Genomic DNA, 25,239 nt, shown 5'->3' with positions numbered 1-25,239 from the left:
TCAAAACAGTGTTGCTGTGATAGTGTCTGAGTGTGGATGTGGAGATGGCAGCATTAGGGCACAGACCAGTGACTCCTACGGATCATGTACCAAAACAGGGTCGGTTCTGTGGGTTCCAGTCAGGGACTATAGCGTGCAACGGAATGTGGCCTTTTATATTTGAGTCGCTCTTGAGAAAACTAATGAAGAAACGTCATATTCACCGCATTAAAATTCAATTAATCAAGCTTAAAACCCAAACATGTTGCTCCAAGTTAAAGGAATTTGGGCCAAGACTAGCAGATCATTATGGCTTATCAGAGAGGCAGCTTTAGAACATTTTGCGGCTGTTTGCTTTTGGTCCCAGGGCCATGAATCATTTCGCACTCATTCTGGACCATCAGCTGGGAACTGCAATTATAAACAGCACTGTAGATTTAACATGTAGAAATAAGATTATTTTTAGCAGGATTCCTGGTGGTGGTAGGTGTGTGGTCAGACAGTGGTCTAGGTGTCATCATGTCACAGTAAAATCCTGGGCATTAATTTATCTCTGATAGTGTAAAAATGTACTCAAGTGGACCTGTGTAAGGCAAATTCAGTGCTAAAGATGGTTTTGCTGTGCTCATGTGCAGGGTTGAGAGAAGGCCATGACTTACCTTGGTAGGGTAGTAGAGGCCACGTCAGGATACTTTCCTCTAGTCAGCCTGCTCCCCAGGGACAGCACAGAATCTCCTGAACCCCCCAACCCACTGTCCTCTCCACACACACCGTTCTCCTCGCCACCTTTTCTCCTTTCTCCTCCTCCTTTATCTCTGTCTGTGCGGTTGACTGAGGGCAGCTTGGACCCGACGCTCCGCTTGGTGCCGTTCGTGTTTACCCTGGAGCCGGTTCCCGGAATGTCAACCGCGGCCGGGTGGGAGACGGTGGTTATGGAGTTGTTGCCGCGGTTACCAGCGGAGCTGCCGTGGCTTCGACTGGGCCGCGGCAGACTGCGGTACTGGAGGACCGACTGGCGACTGTTAACAGACAGGCAGCCGTCGTCTACACTCCGGTGTCGGCCCATGGAGCCCGGCTGGTGACAGCGGCTGGTCCCGGTGGTGATGGCGCTGAGGGCAGAGTGATGCTGCAGTTTGCCCAGTGTGGCAGAGCCACTCATGATGGTGACACCGCTGGAGGTCACTGAGGTTCCTGACCCTCCAGGTCATGAGAGGCAGAGGAGAAAAATATAAACAATTAGACTTAACCACTTGAACCCTAGTATCCCTATTCTGTGGCAAACATTTGGCAAAACTTGCAGATCTACAAGCTCAAAACATGTCTAGATGGGCTATTTTCGGTGAAGATATTTAGCGTACAGCGAAAACAGGAGGGGGCCTACTATAGAGCCCTTGGGAATTTGGTCAACAAAGTATTACATTCAATTCAATTTAATTCAATGGTATAGCATTTAAGTGGTTAGATTAACCTCAAGGTGATCAATGAATGTATAGCATAGGCCTGTGTAGCTCCACGTGGGGTCCGGGGACTCACAGGGGGTTCCAGGGGTCCCCAGCTACGTATATGATTGATAGTTAGGAACCAAATTGACCTTTACAGATCTGTAGCTCTGAGTTAGATAAAAATCACACCTGTGTGAAGGTAGCGGCGCCTTTGATACATTTTGTCATAGATATGTGTTTCAATATTAATATCTAATATATAATATCAATATTAGTTTATACCCCAGTTAATAAGAATACAGAGGACGAACATAAGGATGGATATACACCTGGACATAGACACGGACATACGTACACACAGAGAAATACTAGAGAAACAATATTAAATCTCTGTAAATTTATTTCAAGGCTTCCAGTGGCACTAAATAGTGCCATTGGAAGCGAATCACCAAATGCATTCCAAGGTAAGTGGCAAAAACTGATCTGTCATAGCTGATAGAGTGGGTACCTAAAAAATAAACTTTGTGTGTCCGTGTGTATACATGTGGTACCAGAAAGATATGTATGTGTTATGAAATAATCTATACAATTTATAAGCCGTACCCAGAGTGTTTATGTTCCGGACTTTTACAGTTTATATAAACCATCTAATTCTGTATTCATGATATAATATTGATGTCATGAATAGTTCCCTTGCCTGACCAATCAGAACGTTGACGGACCTGACCAATCAGAACCTCGACGGGCCTGACCAATCAGAACGTTGACGGACCTGACCAATCAGAACCTTGGCAAGCCTGACCAATCAGAACGTTGACACAAAAGCCAGGTATAGAGGGCTAATATCCGCTCTATACCTAAAGGTATAGAGCGGCTAGCGCCGCTAAAAACTGAGGATACAGCGTAGGTTGTGGTCCTAGAGATAAAAATCATATCGAATGGGGGTCCATGGACTAATGCATATCAAACTGGATGTCCTTAAAATTAAAAAAGGTTTAGGCTACTTATATACAAAGCCTTTGATTATATTACACTACTGCCACTGTTGTTTTCTGATGCATACCAGTCTACTGCAAATACACATCTCTCTATCAAATGAAAACCTACCTCCACCTGGTAAGTATTTCTTGAATCCCAGAGAGCTGGTGGTTGCTGTTCTGGCTGAAGTGGAACCAGACACAGACCCAGGTCTCCTGATCTCCTCCCCAGCAGACGATGGAGAGTGTAGCAGGAGGGTCCTGGGAGACAGGCAGCTCCTCTCTGATACCTTAGCATCATCTGTCTTTGCTGCAGTCCATGGAGAGAGACAGAGATATGCTGAATATAAGAATTACAATTAGTCTATTATAGTCTACGTCGTTATTACTCTGCAGAAATAGACGAGATCAAAGGTTATTAAACTTTTTTCTCTCATGACCCAAAGGAGAAAGCCTTTTAAGGCTTTTGTGTTTCACCCCTTTATTCAGTATTTAGATATTGATATATATTTTATCCGATACGTCGCCTTCCTATATAGGAAGGTGACGTATCGGATAAAATATATTCAAACCCATTGTAAGTTAAAACTACCGTTTAGCCATGTTAGATTAATGGAAAACACCTGTCCTTGGTTCTGGTGATATTGTCCTTTTCATTTACTTTATTTTATTTTGTTATTTCCTTTTTCTTTCTTTTTTTCCAAAGTAATTGAAAAAAGTCATTGAAAAAACACGGCCTCACGCATTAGAAGGACAATATCAGTCACCAGAACCACAGACGTGTATTTTCAATGAATCTAACATGGTTAAAATGGAGTTTATCAAATATCTAAGTAAATACTGAATCAAGCAACTTAAAAACTGCATGAAGTCCTCACAAAAGACTGAATAGATCTTAAAATGACCCCAAACATGCTTGAAAGTGAAATATCCCTTTAAATAAATTGTACAATTGTGATATTATCAAACATAAATATCAAACATATCAGGAAATGCCTGTATTTAATTCAGTCTGAACAGAATCCAAAAAGAACTGGGAGAAAAAAGGTGGGATTAATGGTGTACCGGTATGTATTTGGCCGATGTAGCAGATCCCTATCTATCTAATCTATGTTTTCTGTTTTTCGTTATACTGACCATTCCATGACTTCTATTCTTGTCTGCTGTCCATTAAAATATTTTGGAAAGGAAAAAAAAAGGAAAAGCAGGCCGGTAATAAAAAAATGTGGGGAGATATCAAAAGCAGAAGCAAATTAATATATCCCCAATCCCCCCCAGCAAATGGAACCCTGTTTCATACCTGTTCCCTGAGTCTTCAGTGAGGTGCTTGTCATATTGATCATCTGAGGAGTCTTGGATCTGGGAGAGGCCACACCCACCTGGAATACAGGCAACACATCAATTGCATGCACTAATGAAATTATTTCTGTAATAATATTTCCAAATATGTTTAATAATATTTCCAAATATGTTTAATAATATTTCCAAATATTTTAAATAATATTTCCAAATATTTTAATAATATTTCCAAATATTTTTAATAATATTTCCAGAATATAAAAGAATTTTATAAAATTATCAAGATTAATAATCTGTGCCTATTTTAGGCATTAAACTAAAATAGCCTACTGAAAATAGCAGATAATCAAGAAACATGCTTCTTGATTAGTCTATTAATCAAAAACGTAGTCGATTGCTTGGACAATGGATAGTTGCAGCCCTACAGGCTTGACAGTTCCAGAATGGAACCCGTGGCCTTCTGGCTATGGGACAGTTTCTCTAACCTGTATGAGGACCTACTCAACTGGTTAGAATTCCTGTTCAAAACCACCACAGACACCAAATTTCTCTTTTGGGTCTCGAGCTAAACAGTTTGAGAAACACCTACTGATCCAGACGATACCTAGGAGCAGAACCACACCTACCTGTGCAGTCATGCCCCGCCTCCAGGAGCCTGTCTGACCAATGGAAGGTGTCTTCCTGCCTGAGGAGCTGTGCTGTGATTTGTCAGTCATGTCTGCTCCAGAGAAGTAGCGGGCATTGCAGTACTCTGCAGCACCACCACGTTTCTCACAGTCTGTCTCTGTCTGCAGGAGAAGAAATATAGTGGTTTGTTTGTTTGAAGAAATATAGTGGTTTGTTTGTTTTGGTTGGTTTCTTTAATTGCACATTATCCTTCAGTTGTTGTTGCTAGCAATAATTGATTTCAATGTGGAATCTTAACAGTGCTGAGATCTCAGATGAGGTGATTTTAGTGTAGCTCACTGATATAAAGTGTGTGTGTGTGTGTGTGTGTGTGTGTGTGTGTGTGTGTGCGTGTGTGTGTGTGTGTGTGTGTGTGTGTGTGTGTGTGTGTGTGTGTGTGTGTGTGTGTGTGTGTGTGTGTGTGTGTGTGTGTGTGACAGCAGGCCTTTGACCATGCTGTTTCCGACATTGCAACAAAGAATTCTTTATTGATGTTCTCTCTTTATAACTGTCTCTCTGTCTCTCGGTCTCTCTGTCTGTCTCTTTGTCTCTCTCTCTTAGAGGGTGAATTCACAGATTACTGCAGTGCCAGAAAGCACACATCTCAGCCTGATTCTTTCCATGATGTATATTGCGAAAACATATTATCTCTGTTCAGTGTGCACCTGATTTCTTGGCTGTGAGTACAGACAAAACATTGACGGATCAGTACACAGCAAGCATTCATCACACAGGCAGATGAATGTTTTCCAAATGGGGTAGGAATGGATGTCAGAGTGAGAACACATTCAGTAGTTCGCTGAAAAGAGACTGCATCGACTGGACTGGATTAAAGCACTGCAGCCAAATTACAAAGTGAGATTATGTAATGGAGTAGCCCTGCCCGAAGTAATCCCCCCCAAAAAAGGGGGGGGGGGGGGGGGGGGGGGTAATGTTTGATTGATTGATTGAATACTTTATTAACAGTTTGTAAATACTTCTGTGGTACGATCATACAATTGCGCTAAAAGGATAACACAAAAAGCCCTGATGGCTTGTCTCCATTGTGGTCCTGTGTATTAAATTCCTCGAGACATTTAAAGACATACAATAATATACACTAATATTCAAGACATCATCAGTATTAGCGATGTAAAAAATGTATATATACAGTAAATAGTTGGGGGGGGGGCATTTCTGGTGTTAAGCTTAGACTTTACAAGGACATGGACAAGGACTTTACAATGTGACAGAGTAGTCTTGCCGTCTCATAACCCTAATATCTCCTCTGGCCAAGGGGGATTCTCTTTTGGATGAGACCCGGCTTTGAATCTTGGGTGTCATATCATGCCGTGACCCGGATCAGGTTTCCCAGTGGGGGGAGACCAAAAGGGTGGTGAATGGAACGGAGCAGCCCCGCCATAAGCTCATAAGCATAATATCTCCCCTTGGATGAGTGGTAATGCTTGGTTTCCCCTGCGAGAGACCTGGGTTCGAATCCTTGGTGTCACACTTGCGGTACGTCGAGGTATCCTCTGGATATTAGCCAATAAAGATCTTACAAGACAGATTGACAGGTGTAAATTGGTTTTCATTGGTTATAGCTCACCTCTAGAGTGACGTCCTTATGGAGGGCGACAGACGGTGTGTTGATGTTGTGAAGTGATGAGCCTCTGATGTCATCGAGATCAAAGCCATCGCTGATACCACTGCTCACCGAGCTACTGTCATCCCAACTAGAGAGACACACAGAAACAGTCTTATGCCTGATTTGTATTTAGTTGTGCATGGGTGTCAAACAACAATACAAGCTCACAACGCGTTGCAGTGTGACGCATTGTGAGCTTGTAGATCTGCATTTTTTTGGGGCGTGACACCCGTGCGCAACTAAGTATCACTCAGGCAATAGAGGAGTCTGTGCCCGATTTAGAGTCAGACACATAAAGGGAATGACAGAGAGACAGAGAAACGGTGAGTAGAGAAAGGGAGGGACGCAAAGGAGACAAAGAGAGAGAGAGATAGAGGCGGAGAGAGAAAGGTGATTCAAACATCAAAGTAGATCCAGAGAAAGAAACCTTTTAAGTTCCACGATGCCCTGACTTTTGTCCCTGTGTCTAGTGGACGCTTTCTTGGCTAGTAGGATGAAAACTATGCTTTTAGGAAACTCTGGCTCCAGCTGTTGCTATCAGAAACCCCAATTGAGGTGTGGAGCTCAAATCTCTTTCTTTTCCCTAGCACTCACATTGAGCTATAAGTTAGATACAAATTTGTATGACCCGATACGACTGCTCTTCATTGAAAACACAGCTTTAGCTTTAACTTAACAGCTAAAGCTGTAAATGGGGGGCTCCCAATGATCCCATTTTAAAAGTGGAATTAGATTAGGGTTACGTTTACCAAGCTAGTTCATTCCTGGTGTCCCAGCTGCAGTGGCTGACTGAAGAATAGAGAGCTGATTGCTTTTACATTCTATCAATTGCACAACACAGTGAAATGTACACTTAAAACTGCTGTTGACACTTCTATGCATTTGTACTTTTTCATAAACATATTGTGGTGTAATGCATAGAGTGAATGAACAATCAGATTTCTCGATTTTTGTTTTGTTTTCCCACAAAAACGATTCCAAAACTGTCCTTGACATTTGTGTGTGTGCGTGCGTGTGTGCGGGTGTGCGTGCATGCATGTGTGTGTGAGGGGGGGTACAAAGGTGAAACCTTGCTTTAAAGTCAGGTTCAGATACAAAACCACAAGTCACAATAGCTTAAAGTGGATGAATGTAAACCAGAGACAGACAGACACTGTCAGATCCGCACAGAGTCCAGTGCTAAACCATTAGTTCTACATCACTAGTCGCTTCTTCTGAAACTATTCAGCTCTGTTGCCTGGTGATGAATAGTATCACCAGAGAATGCCAAAGTATGCTCCAATCACAAATGTGCGCGCACACACACACATACAGTACATGTACACAGTAAACGCCTTAGTATTAAGTTAACCCTGAGAGAGTACAAATGGAACCAACGGGTCCATTTGGTTCCATTTGAACTCTCTCATGTTGCAGAACATGAATCAGAGCTCTCAGCTCTGATTAATACTTCACATCTACTGTAACCCTACGTTGAACTACAGTGTTGATAAAGCAACCTACTGATCATAGTCAAGGTGATGACACTCTCGTCGGAGATGGGCTTCTGTTGTGTTTACCCTAGTGGCTTCGAAGAGAGCTATCATTGTCTTTAAGGAGGTCAACTGTGGCTTGGCATCTAGCCTATAGCTTGTCTGAGGTGAATCTGACACATTGCTTCAAAGTCAGTGTTCAGGACACACTGTCGCCACATTCACTTGGGTGAATGGCAATCAGTATTGTTTGTTTGTCAGTCTTGTTTGTCTTGTTTGTGATATGCACAAGGTTGAGGTTTGACCCTTTGACGTCAAACTGCACTGACTCACATTCAGCCCTAATTGGATGCCATTAGGCGTGCAACAGTTAATCGAACTAACTGATTTAATCAATTATAAAACGCATAATAAATGTTAATAAAATCTAGAAAATAGCTATTAATGGCTATTTCGCGTGTTGATTTGTTGTTGATTTTTTATCCAGAAAAATAAGCTTCTCAATTATTCGATTAATTGAAAAAAATAATCAATAGAAAAATTGCTACGAAAATAATCGATAGTTACAGCCCTAAATCCCATGTAGAAGAATCATGCATGAAACACAAATAATTGCATGCATAGCAATTATAACAGCACACTCCCACTATTAGCAGCTTCTAAACAGTAACTTGTTGTCAGACAGTGCTGAAAGATGGACTCTCAGACTCACCACTTTCTCCTCTGTTGTTCTTCTTCTTTCTCTCGTCCACCCTACTTTGCACTTTGTTCACCAATTCAGTACATCGTTTTATTTCTTGCTCACCTTGCTTCTCTTATCCTTTCACTCTCTTCTCTTTGCTCTTTCTATGTGTTCTGCTGCGTATAGCTCCAAGCTGCTTCTTCCAGTCCACAAACTGGCCACAGCCTCTTCACCACTGAGCCACTGACTGACTAAGCTTTCGCCTGAAGCTGTACACACACACACTGAGAGGGGAGGGGGGGGGGGGGGCTGTCTCAGCACGCACTATTCATTCGCCACTTAAACAAACATCAACCAACTGATATCCAGGAGACAAAAAGCTCTGCATGGACGAACACGCACATACACACACCTTTTAAACAAGCAAACTGTTTCACACACACACACACACACACACACACACACACACACACACACACACACACACACACACACACACACACACACACACACACACACACACACACACACACACACACACACACACACACACACACACACGCACACACGCACACAACAGACAAGACACTCCTGTGTTCAGCAATTTGATCCCTGTTAACCTGGAGTAACTTCAAGCTGCTACTGACACACTAGAACTAGGCACACACACACACACACACACACACACACACACACACACACACACACACACACACACACACACACACACACACACACACACACACACACACACACACACACACACACACACACACACACACACACACACACACACACGCACGCTGTGAGGAGATACTGACAAACACTTTCATTCCCTAACCACTGGCCTTAACCTTAACGTGATCCGTCATGATGTTTGAAAAGCCTTTTTTAAAAGCCGTAATTAACCACTTAAACCCCATATGTTGTTGAGCGGAGTCCCTCAGGGCTCTAGTAGTGTCTTTTCTGTTTTCTCTATACATTAAATATCTTTGCTGAAAATAGCTGATCTACAACCTTACAATGCATCACATTGTAAGCAATCCTGACTGATATATCAGCCATTATTTCACTGGTATTATTTGATATTAGTATCAACAATTATGTAGCATGGTGTGTCACTGATTTTTAAGCACTTTCAATCTGGTGTCCCTATTTTTGGACAGGTCATAATAGGTGAAAATGTCCGAGCTTTTAGGAAACTTCAACAAGCTCACAACGAGTCAAGACCCATTGTGAGGTTAGATCGCCTAGTTTTGAAAGGTTTTGAATAGAGCTTAAGTGGTTAACAAAGTTCAGTTTATGTGTTTATTTGTCTATCAAAAAGTAATTTGAGTATATTATAAAAAATGTTTGCGTATAAGCTAGTTTTCACAAAAATAGAAACTTTATTAAACTTAATTAAATTAATTAGAAAATGTTGGTCAAAACATCATTAATCGGTGGTCTGTGGCTCTCCAAAAATGGGATCGGCATCAGACCCAAAACTCAACAAAAGAAGAGCTGTGAGGTCAAGTGCCCTCGAGCAATGCACGCAAACTAACCCCCAACTGTTTTGGCAGAGCTGCTCAGTAGAGAGCTGTGCGTGCAGCTTTCAAATGAGCATGTGTGTAACTTGTGACTGTGTTGCAGTCTATACTGCTGAAAACAAACATACTTGCTCAGTAAAACCATCAGTGGGTAAACAAGCCATATGTTATGCTTCATTTAACTCTGTTTGCCTAAAACACCCACAGGCCCATTCCACTGCAAATGTGCAGCTTAATGAGAAATATAGCAGTACGGCAAGTCATTTTGCCTCACATATACCCACGGAATACCACAATTGGGGTTTAGCCTTGGAATAAAAGTATAGCTTAAGTGTAAGTGTCAACAGCCACACTGCAGTAAAATGTAAACGGCGTGACATGTAAAGTGCCTGCCTCCTATGTTTAGCTATATGTTGTTAACCATAGACAAGCAGGACGTCAGATGGATAGACAGACAGGGAGACAGACGGAAAGAATGTTTCTTAAAGAGTATGCATTTAAGTTTACAAGCATACAAAGTTATAGTCGAGCAGGTGTGCTATGGTTTTATACAGGTTCAACTGTATGCTGTCTTTCTATGGCTTTCAATAGTCCAGCACTTTATTTCTTTAACCCCTTAAGCCTGACTCAAACGGTGTCACAAAAAGTCGAGCGACACACTCACAACGCGTTGCATTGCGACATGTTGTGAGTGTGTTGTGATCAGCTATATAGATCTTGCTTGGATGCTTGGGATATAGGACGCCAATGGTTGACGTTCTCATCCACTATTGTATCACAGGCAGTTGACCTGGACCACTAGATGGCGCTCAGCTCGCATATCAACAGCTATTAATGAGGTAAGGGATGAAGGGATGAACTCTACAGTGAGGTTATGACACCAGCAGGACACAATCACTTTATTTACTAAATCCCTGCATTACCTACAGTATGTGCTACAGTAACTAGCTTTTTAAAAGCCTGACCCATGCAGTTTATGTCTACATTCCAGGTCTGCTATTTAGGTCATTTACAGTGAATGTGTGTGTGTGTGTGTGTGTGTGTGTGTGTGTGTGTGTGTGTGTGTGTGTGTGTGTGTGTGTGTGTGTGTGTGTGTGTGTGTGTGTGTGTGTGTGTGCGCGCGCTTGCACGTGCGCGTGCGTGCGTGCGTGCGTGCTTGCACGTGCTCTGATTCCTGGCCCTGGAGTGAACTCCAACCAATGTGGCCTCAATTTTCCAAGACTGTGGATTAGCTGGCTGCAAACACACATGCACACGCAAACACAAGTGACAGTTCCAAGTGTATAATGCATGCCCACCTGACAAAGCAGACCTTTACTGTTGTTGCAAAAGTGACATTTAGAGTTGCTCTTTAAGTTGGTGGTCCAGGGGGTTGTGTGGGGGGGACTTCTTTCTTTAAAAGCAAGTGTTCCACAATGAATGACCAAATAGAAACACCACTTAACACAGTGACTGACTCGCCATAACCTACTGGGAACAAGCAGACGACAATGCCACTGACAGTGGTGGACAGTAACAAAGTACTTGTCAAGTACTAGTCAAGTAAATCTTTTGAGTATCTGTACTTTACTTGAACTTTTTCTTGAACTCAAAGACAAATGGAAGGGAAGGGAAACATATATTATCAATTAACCACTAGCACTATTTAAATTTGTCATTTTTGAAAGAAATTCAGCAATGCATTGATATTAAAAAGAAATTGCACAAAAGCAAGTACTCCGGTACTTTAACTCAAGTACAAATTTGACTGAGCAAGTTTCACAACCTATACTTTGACTCAAGCACTGGGTTTGAGTACTTTGTCCACCACTGGCCACTGAGAACGGAGGACTACTGTTGAGCTGATAGCACTGATAGTGTACACCAGACAACACTGTATATCCCACCCAGACAGACGGACACAAAGATAGTGAAGCCTGACTTATACTTTGTCGCAAGCCGGAAATAGCTGATCTGCAAGCTCACTCTACTGATCTGCTGTCCACTGTAAAACCCAGAGAGTTAATATAACTCTGCAGGTGTAAAAGTGGACCCATCATTTCATATTACACTTTCAGAGATGAATTAACACTCCAGATTCTGCTTCGTAGCAAGACACCAGCAAGACATAATTATGTCTGAACTTCACACCCTGAGTGCTGAACTTTGAGAGAAGGTGAATTGTTGTTCACATGACTGAGATACAGGATACAGGTTATATGCAAATATTGGACCTAGTTGCGCGTGTGTTGAATCCACATTAAGTCTCACACTTACACACAAATGGACACATACACAGAGAGGCAAATACAGAGACAGGCACACTCGCAGAGAGACACGTACCGAGACACACACACACACACACTCACAGAGAGACAAGTACCGAGACACACTCACACTCAGAGGCACGTACTGAGAGAGACACACACACACACACACACACACACACACACACACACACACACACACACACACACACACACACACACACACACACAGAAGCACATAAGAGACACACACTCACATGCAGACACCAGGAAGGAACCTCCATGTGTGGTTGTGTATGTAAAAAGCCCCCTAGGCTTCAAACAATGGCTGCTCTGTTGACTAACCTCAGTATTATCCTATTAGTGAGCGGACACAGTCAGTCACACGCATACGCTTACACGCACGCAAGCACACTGCACTGACCACTCAGACCTATTCTGATCCTGAGGAAGGAAGGAGACAGTGGAGGGAGAAAATGAAAGGTGAAAGGGAGGGTGGATGCTGAAAATGTACAGTGACAAATACCCCAACAACAACAACTAAAGGAGACATCTAAAAAGTGATGACCCATGATGTTCACTGGGGGCTAAAAACACAGTTCATTAAGTGCCTTTAAGTTTCTCTGACTGACATACACCATTGTTACACCTTCAGAGTTCAATTAAAACTCCAGATTTGTGCACTAAACTAGTGGTTCTCAAAGTGGGGTCCAGGGACCTTGATGGGGTTCCAGGAGGGGTCCCCCAGCTAAATAATTTATAGTTGGGAACCAAATGGATCCTTATTTGTCTGTAACCCTCAGAGTTATGGGGGTCCGTGGCCTAATGCATACCGAGCTGGGGGGGGTCCTTAAAATTAAAACGTCTGAGAACCACTTCACTAGACTCATTGACCCCATGTGCTGCCTGAGAGGGACGGGGTACATGTCCTACCTGTCATAGTCCCTGTGGTCTTTGACAGGCAGCTGCAGAGCAGCGCGTCTGACCGTTGAGGATGCCGCTGATGATGTCATGACGTCAAGCTGGGATAGGCTGGCCATGCGCCGGCAAAACACTCCGAACTGTCTGTCTGCTAGATCTCTGTGATAATGCAGACACGCACGCACACAAATGCACACACACACACACACACACACACACACACACACACACACACACACACACACACACACACACACACACACACACACACACACACACACACACACACACACACACACACACACACACACACACACACACACACACACACACGAATACTGATGTTATTTGAAAATACATAAGACATTCACAGTATAGTATAGAACCACGTACAAATTGATGCATACACACATCCATACATTACACATTCTGACTACAATTGCAAGAGAAACACACACAGAAAGTCACACTGAAACACACACTATACTGTCACTGTGTACAGTATACGTATAGGAGAGAAACATGCCATCAACTACAAAAAGTGCTCCTCGGAGCACAGGGCTCCGCCAGGTCAGGTAGGTTATTGTGGGCCAGAAATGTTCGTAATTCGCCAATCAGGATGGAATATGAAAAATCGGACAGATCCGGCTTGGTCACTTGACTATAGAGATAATGTGTACTGATTTGTGTGATGTTTGAACACACTTTGTAGGAGTAATATCAAAAAAGTAGTTCCGCAAAAATCGGCCTCCTGGAGGCGTTATAACATGGCGATCTGAAAACGTCGGGCCGAGTTTCTGCTCTGGCATCCAGGGAGTGTGCATGCACAGTTTCACTTCGATCGGGCCAACGGTGCCGGAGATTAGCTGCTCGCGGACGGACGGACGGACGGACACGGACGGACAGGGTACAACAGCTCAGTCTCAGCTACACCTTCGGCCTGGCGGAGACAATAAAGCTGGGAGAAATAGAAACACTATACACACATGTACACAATTACCCTCACCACTACTGTCTTAATAAGACCACAATGTACTGTCTACAACTACACATGAGCACCCTAAATGCACTAAAAATAACTGTAGATAATCCACCACACACATTAGGTCTTATACACAAGCACACGCACGCACTCACGCACACACGCACGCACACATTGTCTTGCAGTAAAATTGGTGGTAAAAGGAGACTGTTTAACAGACATTTGTCATCAAACATTCCCGTCAACCTACCATCATTCCTCTTGCAGTTACTGTACACACCTTAGACAAACACCTTCCACCAGCCACAGCAACACAACTCTCATGTCTTTAAACCAGTTGTTCTCAACCTGTGGGCCTGGGCCCACTGGTGATGGGTTCTCAACCCATTGAGAACCTCAGGGTTCTCAATTCTCAACCTGTGGCCCACAACAGCGGGGTGACAGTAGGTCACACCTTACTGAAGATATGGTGGATATATAAAGCTATATCATAATAGAGGTATATTAGAACACTATTTATAAAACCATATAGAGATAAAGGCACATAGAGGCTAGGTTATACTACGATAGAGTTATAAAGTTATATATACAGAGGTATATTATAACTCTATGGTCCTTCAAAGAGGTCAGAAGGAAAAGAGCACTGGTGATGAACTGGCACAGCTCTATAATAGACCAAATGTTTTCATTTTCCAGTGGTTAGGGTGCCCACCCATCACCAGTCATTATTAACTACTACTGAAGCTTTTGAGTACTAGTCACAGTAACAGTTTACGATAATTGATTGATCGATTGAATACTTTATTAACAGTTTGCAAAAAGTACAGTAGTACAGTTATACAATAATGCTAAAAGGATAACACAAAAAGCCCCTGAGGGCTTTTTCCATTGTGGTCCTGTGTATTCAACTCGTCAAGGAATTCAGTGGTGTCCAATGTGAAGTGACAGGCTGTTTGTCACCTGCATGGCAAGCAGCGCTCCAAATAATGATTTGTCTTAAAGTTTGTTATGCGCCTATGTGCTTAGCACTTTACAGGAATTATACCTATAAAAGTCATGCCAGACATCTCAAACAGAAGATTCTCTCCCATATACTGCTCCAGTGTAACCAGCTCAATAACCAATTATGCTCAAGTTATGCTCCATCGTATGACACTGTCGCACGCTGAAAAAATCAGATCTACAAGCTCACAATGCGTCACATCCGAGTTGCTTTGCGAGCTTGTAGTTCTGCAATTTTAGGCTAGCAACAGCGTTGTACGACGAAGTATAGATCAGGCTTTAAATGACAGCACACTGTACCTGTTTCCTTCTTTCTACTGATAAAAGAAATTTCCAAGTAGGGGTCCGCCTCTCTTTTCTTCAATTCTCTTTCTTTCTTTGTCTTTCTCTCTCTTTTTCTGTCCTGTTGTTCTGTGTTTAATCTTTCTTTCTCTCTCTCTCTCTCTGTAAGTGCCAGCCAGGTAACATGTAGAAGCAGGTGGTGTTTGTGGGTGTGGCTCTGTTAGCCTGTAAGTGGCTGTTATTGGCTAATAATAGTGTTATTGTCACACAGGGAAAAAGAAGAAGAAAAAAAGAATATATTTCTCTGTCAGCAAGCAGTAACAGAACCTCTTGGAGTTCCCATACTGTAGGATTAGGGAATAGAAGCAACATGTTTTGCTGGATTTCGATAATCTCCTTTGCTTTAGCTAAGATAATTCATATTTACCACATCATTTAATCATAATACCGTCATGTTTGGTTTGTGGATGACTTTCAGAAAGCCTGAAGGCTCAGAGATGTTCAAAGCAAGAAAAGCAACGCCTCTTGGCCAGTCACAAACATGCATTGTAGGAAATAACTGTTGTAACCAACACATTACCATTCAAGAATGTTGATTTGACTGGAGATATCCATTTAGCTCTGTCTGGTCAGAACATTAGCATACTAAATACAGCCCTGAGAGGAAGTGTCATTTCCTCTGATAAGACCCAGTGCCAGTTATAAACAACGGCCAACTCTTCTCCTTTCTCTGCTTTTTTCCTATGGCCTAACTGGTTTCTCTGAAACGAGAGATTCAGCAGTTACACACGTCTGTTTAGGAAACAGTCCCCCAGCTGTGCCAATTAAGGACATTTGACTGAGATGGTAGTGAAACCTAATGGAATTTATCTTTATGTGTTTGATTCTTTGAGCAATCAAAATGCAATAACTCAAACATTTTGAGTCATTGTAAACGGCTCCAACAGCTGTAGTGACTAATCATCTACATGACCAATAGTGCTGTATTTCATAATCCATTTATTCCTCATGACCCACTTTGATTAGAGCAGTAATATGTTTGTCAAGGTGGCTTTCATGGATTTCTGGAGATCAGACCAGAACAAACAAGTATAAAGCACCCAAGCTTATTTATTGGATGTTTTATGATGTAAAGTGTTGCATAATCCTCAGCCACACCAACCTGACTCAGGCTCAACAGAAGCTGACTCATCACAGAGCCTTTTGTTTTCAACGAGGCACAGCCACAGGGAAAGGTTTGGTAAGCTTCAGGTTTGTCAAGTGTAAGCTTAAACTAATTAAACATGACAAGAAATACACGCACTCAGTACAACACACACACACACACTTTCCTATTGTAAGAAACTGCGGCACGCGGCAGAGTGGCAGTTTGGAAGGTTCCCAGTCAAATCCCCAATCGGAAGGTTCCCAGTTCAATCCCCAGCTCCTCCTTGGCTTTTAGTGTCAAAGTGTCCTTGAGCAAGACACTGAACACCAACTGCTGGGGGCTGTTCAGCAGTTGCTTACTGCTCCTAATTATGATGGGTTAAATGCAAAGGACAAATACCAGGTGCAAATGTACACGGTCAAATGTACTTAGTCCCAACAATGACTAAAGGGGGCACATTTATTCTTTTTGAAACGACCATTGTAATCATAATCAACTGCTTGTTTAGAGCATTAGAATAAGATTAAAACACTTTGTAGCTTTGGTGAAAATATGAGGTTTGTAACCCGTTAAAACTGGGAAAGCATCTGTGTCATTTTAGATTTTTGCGTTGGCTATTAAAAAATAGTAGATATACTGTACAAGCTCACATCGCTATTTTTGAAGCAGCGCATTTTTAGTTTTTTGAACATGTGAAATGGTTACACATGGTTAGTTGTAGCCTCCAGACTTCCCTTAAACCGAGTCCTTAGTTTACCGGATTCCCAAGGGCTCTATACAAGGGGCCCTCCAGTCTTCGCTCTACACTAAGTATCTTCTCCGTGATAACTAGGCAATCTAATAATAGTAGATCTGTTATTTTCCTCAAACATTAGCCCCAGAATAGGGATGCTATGGTTTCAAGTGGTTAATGACTCAAGCCAAACAGCCTGAGGTGTGGTGTGTTTGGATGGGGTGGGGGGTCCGTCTGTAGACATTCCACTGACCCAGCAGAGTAACCCAGTGACATCATCATTGCGTTCCCTCCTATACTGACCCCATTGGTATTCCTTCTGTACAATGACATTCAGCTGAATGTATACTCCATCACGGGAGGGTGTCACTGCGTTGCACCGTGACGCGTTGTTAAAGCTTATACGGTAGATCTGTTCTTTTTCGCAAGTAACACTGTCGAAAAAGACGGTATATAGAGTGATAGATGGTGGGTTAGAAGAGAAAGAACGGCGTGAAGAATGACTATCGGTTACTGAACAACACGAGTAGCTGAGAGAAAACGCCAGACAGAGAAACAGAGTGATGGCTGCACTCAGCGAGACAGAGAAACAAACGGACTGGAGGTTTGTTAACCTTGGTTACTGAACAACAAAGGTCGCTGTGAATGACATTTGAGCCCTTGAGGGGCGTGTGCGTGCGTGCGTGAGTGCGTGTGAGAGAGAGAGAGAGAGAGTGGGTGTATTTGCTTGGTGAAGTGTTGGCAGTAATATCTATGGCCCCTATAAGCCAATGACCTCCCGGCTAACCTGTGGTCTTGACCCTAAACCAATCACAGGCAACAAGGTCAGAGGTCATGAGACTAGTACTGACTAGCAGATGCTGACGTTGAAAATGATGAGTTGATATATGTTCTGTGTAGAATTTCACGGTAACCAATGTATTTTTTTTACCCTTTTTGAGCTTGATGTATTAACATTATCCATTCATCTATTGTATCGTTTTCTTCACACTAATTTCATAATGTTCAGTCGTCTGCCAAGATAAATATAAATACTGTGAAATATTTATTCATTGAATTTAGACCAGTGCATGGTTCTCAAAGTGGTGTCCATGGACCCTTAGGGTTCCTTGAGGGGGTTCCAAATGGCCTCCTTACATGCAGGTTTGTAACTCTCAGAGAGCACAAATGGAACCAAATGGACCTGCATGGTTCCATTTGGTTCCATTTGTACACTTTCACAGTTATGGGGGTCTTTGGGAATGCAAAAAGGTTTGAGAACCACGGATTTAGATTGTAGATGTACTGTCCACTGTGTGATTTGTTTTCACTAGACAGAAAGAACCACAAACACACTGCTGGCACAATCTGAGCTAAAAGACCTGCTGTACTGATCGCCATGGAAACTCAGCATGTTGCAGCCTGTCTGTCTGACTGTCTGTCTAAAAACTAAAGAATAATTAAACCATTTAACAGCTGGGTTTTTAGTTACGCGCTTCACTGCCAGTAATGTGCGCGCGTGCGTGCGTGCGTGCGTGCGTGCGTGCGCGTGTGTGTGTGTGTGTGTGTGTGTGTGTGTGTGTGTGTGTGTTTGTGTGTGTGAGGACCAAATGTCCGCACAAGTATAGTAGAATCTGAGAAATATACATTGTGAGGAGTCTGATTAGTTCTGCAGCTGTGTCATGCACCAACAATAGCCGATCTGCAAGCTGGTAGATTGGCTATTTTTGGCTTTTGAGTTGGGGTTAAAAATGACAAAACATTGTAAATATGGTAATAATAAAAGTCCTCACAAGCATAGTAATACAAACTGTGTGTGTGTGTGTGTGTGTGTGTGTGTGTGTGTGTGTGTGTGTGTGTGTGTGTGTGTGTGTGTGTGTGTGTGTGTGTGTGTGTGTGTGTGTGTGTGTGTGTGTGTGTGTGTGTGTGTGTGTGTGTGTGTGTGTGTGTGTGTGTGTGTGTGTGTGTGTGTGTGCGTGCGCGCGTGCGTGCGTGCGTGCGTGTGTGTGTGTGTGCGTGCGTGTTTGCGTGCGTGTGTTGTGAAACAGCAGAGACATTGTAACCTGTGGCTGTCTGTCTATCAGCTGACTCAGATGCATGTGGAGAAATGGCTAGGAAACTAAAACATTATCGCTCTGACTGACATACCCCCAAGGACAGGTGTGTGTGTGTGTGTGTGTGTGTGTGTGTGTGTGTGTGTGTGTGTGTGTGTGTGTGTGTGTGTGTGTGTGTGTGTGTGCCAACTCCATAGCACAAAGCAGTGTACAGTAGGAGTTTTAAAACGTGTTCATGTCATGGATCTACAAATTGACTTTCTTAAGACCCACATTTAAAAATGATTCTGTCTTTGGGGCCCTGACATGAAAATATCAAATTGTGTATGTCATCATTTCTCATGAGAAATAGATTCATAGTGGTAATATTGTTAGAATAGTACATTACAGATATTGTGTTTGTATTGTAATAATTTCAATTTCATTTAAGTAGATTAGCGGTATAGTGAAAAGAAACTCCTCTGGTTGGGGACTGCTGGAACCTTTGAAAACCATTTGTTCACACAAAAAATATTATGAACCTAAGATGAGTAGAGATGTTTGTGTGTGTGCGTGCATATGTGTATCTTTATCATCAAAGTATTCAATCAATCAATCAAAATCTATTCCACCCATAACACCCGGCTTGACCTTTGACCTCACAGCAGTGAGACTACCGCTGGCTGTCATCTTCAGTAAGTTACAATATTTTTTTATTATCATTTATTAATTTGATCTTTGTGCAGAGATACAATGTCTTGAATTGAGATGTTATTGTCTGCAAACGACACTGTTTTACGACGGAGAAGGCTATAAAGTAAGAACTCTTCTGAGATATTTGTTCCTGGGACAGAATCCCAGCAAGCCAGAGACTAATGTGTAACTACTTTCCTGCTTAAATGTATTTGGGGAGCCCCTGAGCAGTGGGTCCCAAACATTTCTCAAACCACTGCCCTAGTGAATGGAGGAGATGGGTACACTGCTGCCATCTAGTGGCTCACACCTCTACTTACAGACTGGAACAAGCACTGTGCTAGTATCCAATGTGCTTGATGCTGCACATACAAAGACCAGCTGTTACAGGTTGGTGAGGTTGAGAACTGAGCATTCTAATATTGCTTTCACAAGGGCTACTGGTGGCTATTGAAAATAATAGAATGGCAGAATTACAGGCCATGGGCATTAAAAAAGCAGAGAAAAAAACAACAACAATCGACTAACAAAGTCTTGGTCAACTATAAGGTCAAAGCGACTGATTAATCATTTAATCGACTATGAGGGGACAGCCCTACAGACTTAGATTTGGGGTTAGGGTTCCAGGGCCAGGGGTCAGGTTAGCTCCGAGACCTACAGTAAGTTACTGACCTTGTGTTGTTTGTCATTGTGGTCTTCCCCAGCACGTCACCATCACTGGAGTAGCCACCCGCTTCCATGGAACTGGCCTTTGCATCCTCTGCTTTCTCCTAGGAGAAGACATTGATTTGTCATTTAACCCATTAAGACCTGAGGCCCGATTCTACAAATGTTTTCTAAATCCCAACAGTTTTCTGAAAAACTCTCAAACTTTTATGTAAGGACCCCAAAAATTATATATATTTGGCCGCTGACCCCAGTTCGCTTTAAAAAACATATATATTTAACGATTTGCAAAAATGTTCACGATTTAAAAAAAATAGCAGATCTACAAGCTCGTAGCGCGGCACAAAGTGACGCGCTATGAGCTTGTATATCTGCTATCTTTTAATAGCCAAAGTATACAATAATGCTTTTTTGCTCAAATCTAAAATGATACAGATTAAAAGAGATTTCAGTGGTGTTGTAGTTCTATAAACTAGAAAAAAATAAGTAAAATCTGAGGCCACTAAAAACCCCAGGACCAGACCCACCCTCTCCTGTCCGGTAGGCTGTGGTCTCTTCAGGTAGCGCCCGCTCACTGGACTGTCAGCTCTGCCGGTCAGTCGTGGCACACTTCTGTACCCGTCACCCATGAAGGGGGCATCGCCTGCCTGCAGCCGAGGAGGACGGGACATGATGGAGGCCAGTCGCCAAGGTAACGGGGAGCAGGCAGGAGACCCGGGGCTGGGGAGAGGCTTCACACTGCTGCTGCTGTCGGCTTCCATGACAGCGCTGACATCAGAGGAGGAGTCTAAGTAGCTGAGAGGAGAGGAGAGGTGAGGAGCATGCCCAGGACACTTGTTAACCACTTAAACCATGTATACATTGTTGACCAGGGGTCTATATATTCTATATTGAATACCTAGGACCCCAATGGAAACAAGACCGCAACGGTGTTATCCTTTTAGACAAAGTGTTTGACTGTACTTGTGCTGTTTTTACATTTCTGTCTGAAATTGAAAATATTCAATCATACCCTTCATTTGTTCTCTCTTCACCAAGTCCCTTTGCCAAAAGATAACCGTTCTACAAGCTTCTAAATCTGCTAGTTTGGGCTATTATGACATGGCCAGAATAGGGATGCTAGGGTTCACGGGGTTAATGTCAGGTATGACAGGGGTCTTAATAAGACCCCTGTCATACCTGACATTAACCACAAGCATCCATGCTCAAAAACACAGACCCAAGCCCCTCCACTGCCCCTACCAGTGGCTGATCTGGGTTCCTCTCAGACAGGACATCGTCTCCTGGAGATTCTGTCTTAGGTCAGCCATGTGTCTCACTGTCTGCAGACGCCTGGCCTCAGTCGGGTCCTCACCTGTGGGAGTACAGAAGAGACAAAAGGAAAGGTGATGTCAAACCCTTCAAAGACTTTTACAATACAATGTCTTACCTGCAGAGAATATCCATGACTACTTCAAGTAAGAAGTGTGCATCAACAAAAGCAAATGGTTGTTAAGTGTTGCATAAAACTATTAGAATGGGTTTACTCTGTCAGTAAAAATCAGACTGGACTGGAGGAGTCGGCTCTCAAATAATTATTGAGAAACTACCTCCGGTGTAAGGTTCTGTAGTCTGAAATATCTGGAGACAAGAAGGTTAGCCGTCAAGAAATGTCCTAGAAATCGGCAGCCTTGTCTGTTGTGTTTACGGGTCCCCAGGCGAAAATGAAGTGTGTGAAAAAAACAGTAGCCTGCCTCTACACATCAGAGAGGGATTTAAACCTACTGCACACACACAAACACAAGTGCACACACTTACACACTGGTGCACAGCCTTGAAAAGCAGGGCTAAGTTCCCTAAAGCAGAAACGTGACGGTGCGTGCACGTGTGTGTGTGTGTGTGTGTGTGTGTGTGTGTGTGTGTGTGTGTGTGTGTGTGTGTGTGTGTGTGTGTGTGTGTGTGTGTGTGTGTGTGTGTGTGTGTGTGTGTGTGTGTGTGTGTGTGTGCGTGTGTGTGTGTGCTTATACAGCATTCCAGGGGGGTTTGAGAACAATCAGTCTTTTCTCTCAGTTCAACCTGCTTTTTAAAATCTTAAACACACACATACACACCCTCAACAAACATGCACACAAATGCATGTGCTCTCACAGGCATAAACAAATTCACGGTCACAGTCACACATATGCTTGTGAATGGGCGTACCATGTATTGCATGTATGCATACAGTACATACATACACATACACACACACATTGCATTGGGGGGGATGTCTGAAACTTGCTGGATGGTAAATTGGTCGCATAACTGCAGGGATGTGACACAGTTAATCATTATGACCACACCCACTTGTCAGATCCTCCAGGGAGCTGTGAGCTGATTGGCTGAAAGTTGCCCTTCTGCATTGCACCTCTATGGATCCTGCACCTGTGACATCAGGCTGAGACCTGCACAACACAACAGTTCATGGGGAAGGTCACTCTGTCAATTATTGCCAAAAGAATTGAAGGATGGTATTTTGCAGGATATATCTTTTCGTGCAGTGGCATATTAAACAGCAGTCTCGTGCAGAAATTAACATGCAGGATTTAACTTAATTTATAGGCTACTCATTGCACGACAGTGTCGCATGCTGGCAAGAACTAATTTTGGCATGCCAGCAAGAACTGATACCACTAGTTATTGTTACAATTATATTATCCCCAGACAGTTACATACCTGAATATATATGGAGCTACAGTGGCCATGTTATGGTGGCTGTAAAGTTGTGTTCTGGGTAGCTGAATGTTGGTTGTGGTGCTGATTGGAACACTGCTCTGTGCAGTGCCGTTCCCTACCACAGGGGGCACCACGGCACTCTCAGCCTGGTGGAGGCCACGTATGTCTGAGGGGTCGAGGCCAGAGCAGGAAGTGGACCTCTGTCTCTCCGACCGTCTGTCTGACAGTTTTTCAACTCGTCTTTCAGTCAGTGTTTCAGTCTGATTAACTGGCTCTCTGTCCGTTTCATCTTGGCGTGCAGCCAGATCATTACTGTCCCGTCTCTCCCCTTCCATGGCAGTCAGTGTGCCAAATGAGCCTTTCCTCTGTTTGTTGGGGACAGGCTTGGGGATGTAGGTGGTAGTAGTGGCAGAGACTGTGGAAGTGGAAGGAAAGATGGTGGGGTAGGAACTCCCCTTTTTGGTTCCATTGGTTTTGTCTTCATTAGTGCCAAGGCTGGCGAGCTGATTGGTGGTGCTCTTCTTAGCATGTTCCGCCTCTGACCCCACCCCTTCCTAGAATAAAGAACAATGTTGTCTTTTTGGCGGCTGAATAGTTTGAAATAGTGGTACACGATGTGTTTCTGATGTGATACCGATATCGTTATTTTCACACCCTATTGGCTGATACAGATGTGCTTTTTTATTTCCGCCAGGCCAGACGTCCGAAGGCCAGAGATTGTGTTTTTGTCCCGTGTCTATCTATGTTTGGGTCCGTCTGTGAACAGCTAATCTCCGGCACCGCTGGACCAATCAGCATGAAACTTTGCACGCACACTCCCGGTAGGCAAAGGCAATTTTTCAAATCAGCCTCATGGCGGCACTATTACAGTCCGCTTCATCTTTTTGCTTATTTTGCTTATTAAGTGTAACCATCTCCACCCGCAGTTGGAGATGGTTACACTGTCCCATTGTAACCAGTGACAAGACACTATTTCATATGAAAATATATAATTTTTGTTACATTAATCACATAAAAGAACATGTTTAATAAGCCCACTGCCCAGTGTTTAGTGTAAGGTTGTATACGCAGCCATACTGACCTGTCTGACCAGCAGTGGTCCTGACTGCAGACTTCTCCTAGAGCCAAACACTGAAGCACCCTTCACCTTCTCCTTCTCTTTGCCTGCATTCTTCTCCCTATACGAGCAACAGGGGCGATGTCCCAGAATAGTGACACTATGGGTTCATGTGTTAAAAGGTGCAGTAAGCAAAATACTTACTACTAATATAATAATAAATATGATAAATTGCTAAATTATCTACTGTTACATTCATCAATACACTACTAACTCCCTTTTTGATGTCTCCAGGATTACTATCAAATTAGATGATGATGTTACATACTACAGTACACTAAGCTATAGCAAAATAACACAGCTTGCTACCTGTCCAGAAGCTGGGCATCTGTCCTCAAATGTTTTTTCTCATCTCTTGCCATTTATATTCACTCCTTCCTGTTTTCTTTCGTCTCTTTGTTTTTTTGTGGTTTGTGGTTCTTCTTTGTTTTGGTTGCAGTGGAAAAGGATTTTTTGAGGATGCTGACTTTTTGGCCATTGTAAAAAGAGTAAAGGCACCCAAACCACTACAGCCTGTCAATTGTGTGATTGACAAGCATGATTGACAGTCAGTACAGTAGGCTAGTTTAAGTTCAAGTTCATAGAACTTGAACAATAAATTACCACAAGAATGTTGCCTTCTGCACATAACACTGGTAGACTTAACAATACCGTAATAATAACAATACATCCAATTTATATAGCACTTTTCTTGGTACTTAAAGTCGCTTTAAAACAAAACAAATAAAATAAACAACTTGCTAACATATACAAGAATTGTTAATTTAACACAGTAAAATGGGTACATTTATATGCTCTCTGGGTTAAATGAACACTCAAGGTTTTAATGTGGTACCTTGCGTTTTCTTTCTCTTTAGTTCCATTCTTGTCTCTGTCCTTGGCTCCAGGTCTGTCCTCTCTAGAGCCTGCCTTGTCTTTATCTTTAAACCCCAAAACAGCCTTGGACCTATCCTTGTCCCCCTGCTTCAGGGTGGCCTTCCTGGGTAAGATCAGACCAGAGCAAAGTATTGTAGAACACAGCAAAATAGAGTCAAGCTGACCAGAGCAAAGTAGAGAATACTTGGGCTTTTC

The 25,239-nt window shown here is 42.9% G+C and overlaps 1 protein-coding gene across 7 annotated transcripts in view; it reads right to left on the bottom strand.

Moving 5' to 3' along the window:
* LOC311046655 (neuron navigator 2-like) overlaps positions 1 to 20,456 on the bottom strand; it is a 46,158-nt gene extending 25,702 nt beyond the window's left edge. The window contains exons 1-7 of one of the 7 annotated variants that reach the window (XM_084059130.1): positions 20,364 to 20,456; positions 12,853 to 12,999; positions 5,952 to 6,078; positions 4,324 to 4,485; positions 3,699 to 3,777; positions 2,529 to 2,738; positions 639 to 1,176 (exon numbers count right to left, since the gene is read on the bottom strand). In XM_084059130.1, the coding sequence (XP_083915256.1) occupies positions 639 to 1,176; positions 2,529 to 2,738; positions 3,699 to 3,777; positions 4,324 to 4,485; positions 5,952 to 6,078; positions 12,853 to 12,999; positions 20,364 to 20,431 (1,331 nt within the window). In that variant the 5' untranslated portion in view covers positions 20,432 to 20,456. Of the gene's footprint in view, positions 1 to 638; positions 1,181 to 2,528; positions 2,739 to 3,698; positions 3,778 to 4,323; positions 4,486 to 5,951; positions 6,079 to 8,174; positions 8,424 to 12,852; positions 13,000 to 15,124; positions 15,264 to 20,363 lie in introns of those variants that run through there. The other 6 variants (XM_084059131.1, XM_084059132.1, XM_084059133.1 and 3 more) reach the window with 6 other exon arrangements.
* Between the last annotated feature and the right edge of the window lie 4,783 nt (positions 20,457 to 25,239).

Source organism: Gymnoscopelus microlampas (genome assembly GCF_963454915.1).
Source record: "Gymnoscopelus microlampas genome assembly, chromosome: 6".
Taxonomy (NCBI): Eukaryota; Metazoa; Chordata; class Actinopteri; order Myctophiformes; family Myctophidae; genus Gymnoscopelus; species Gymnoscopelus microlampas.
This window is presented reverse-complemented; position numbering and strand designations above follow the sequence as displayed.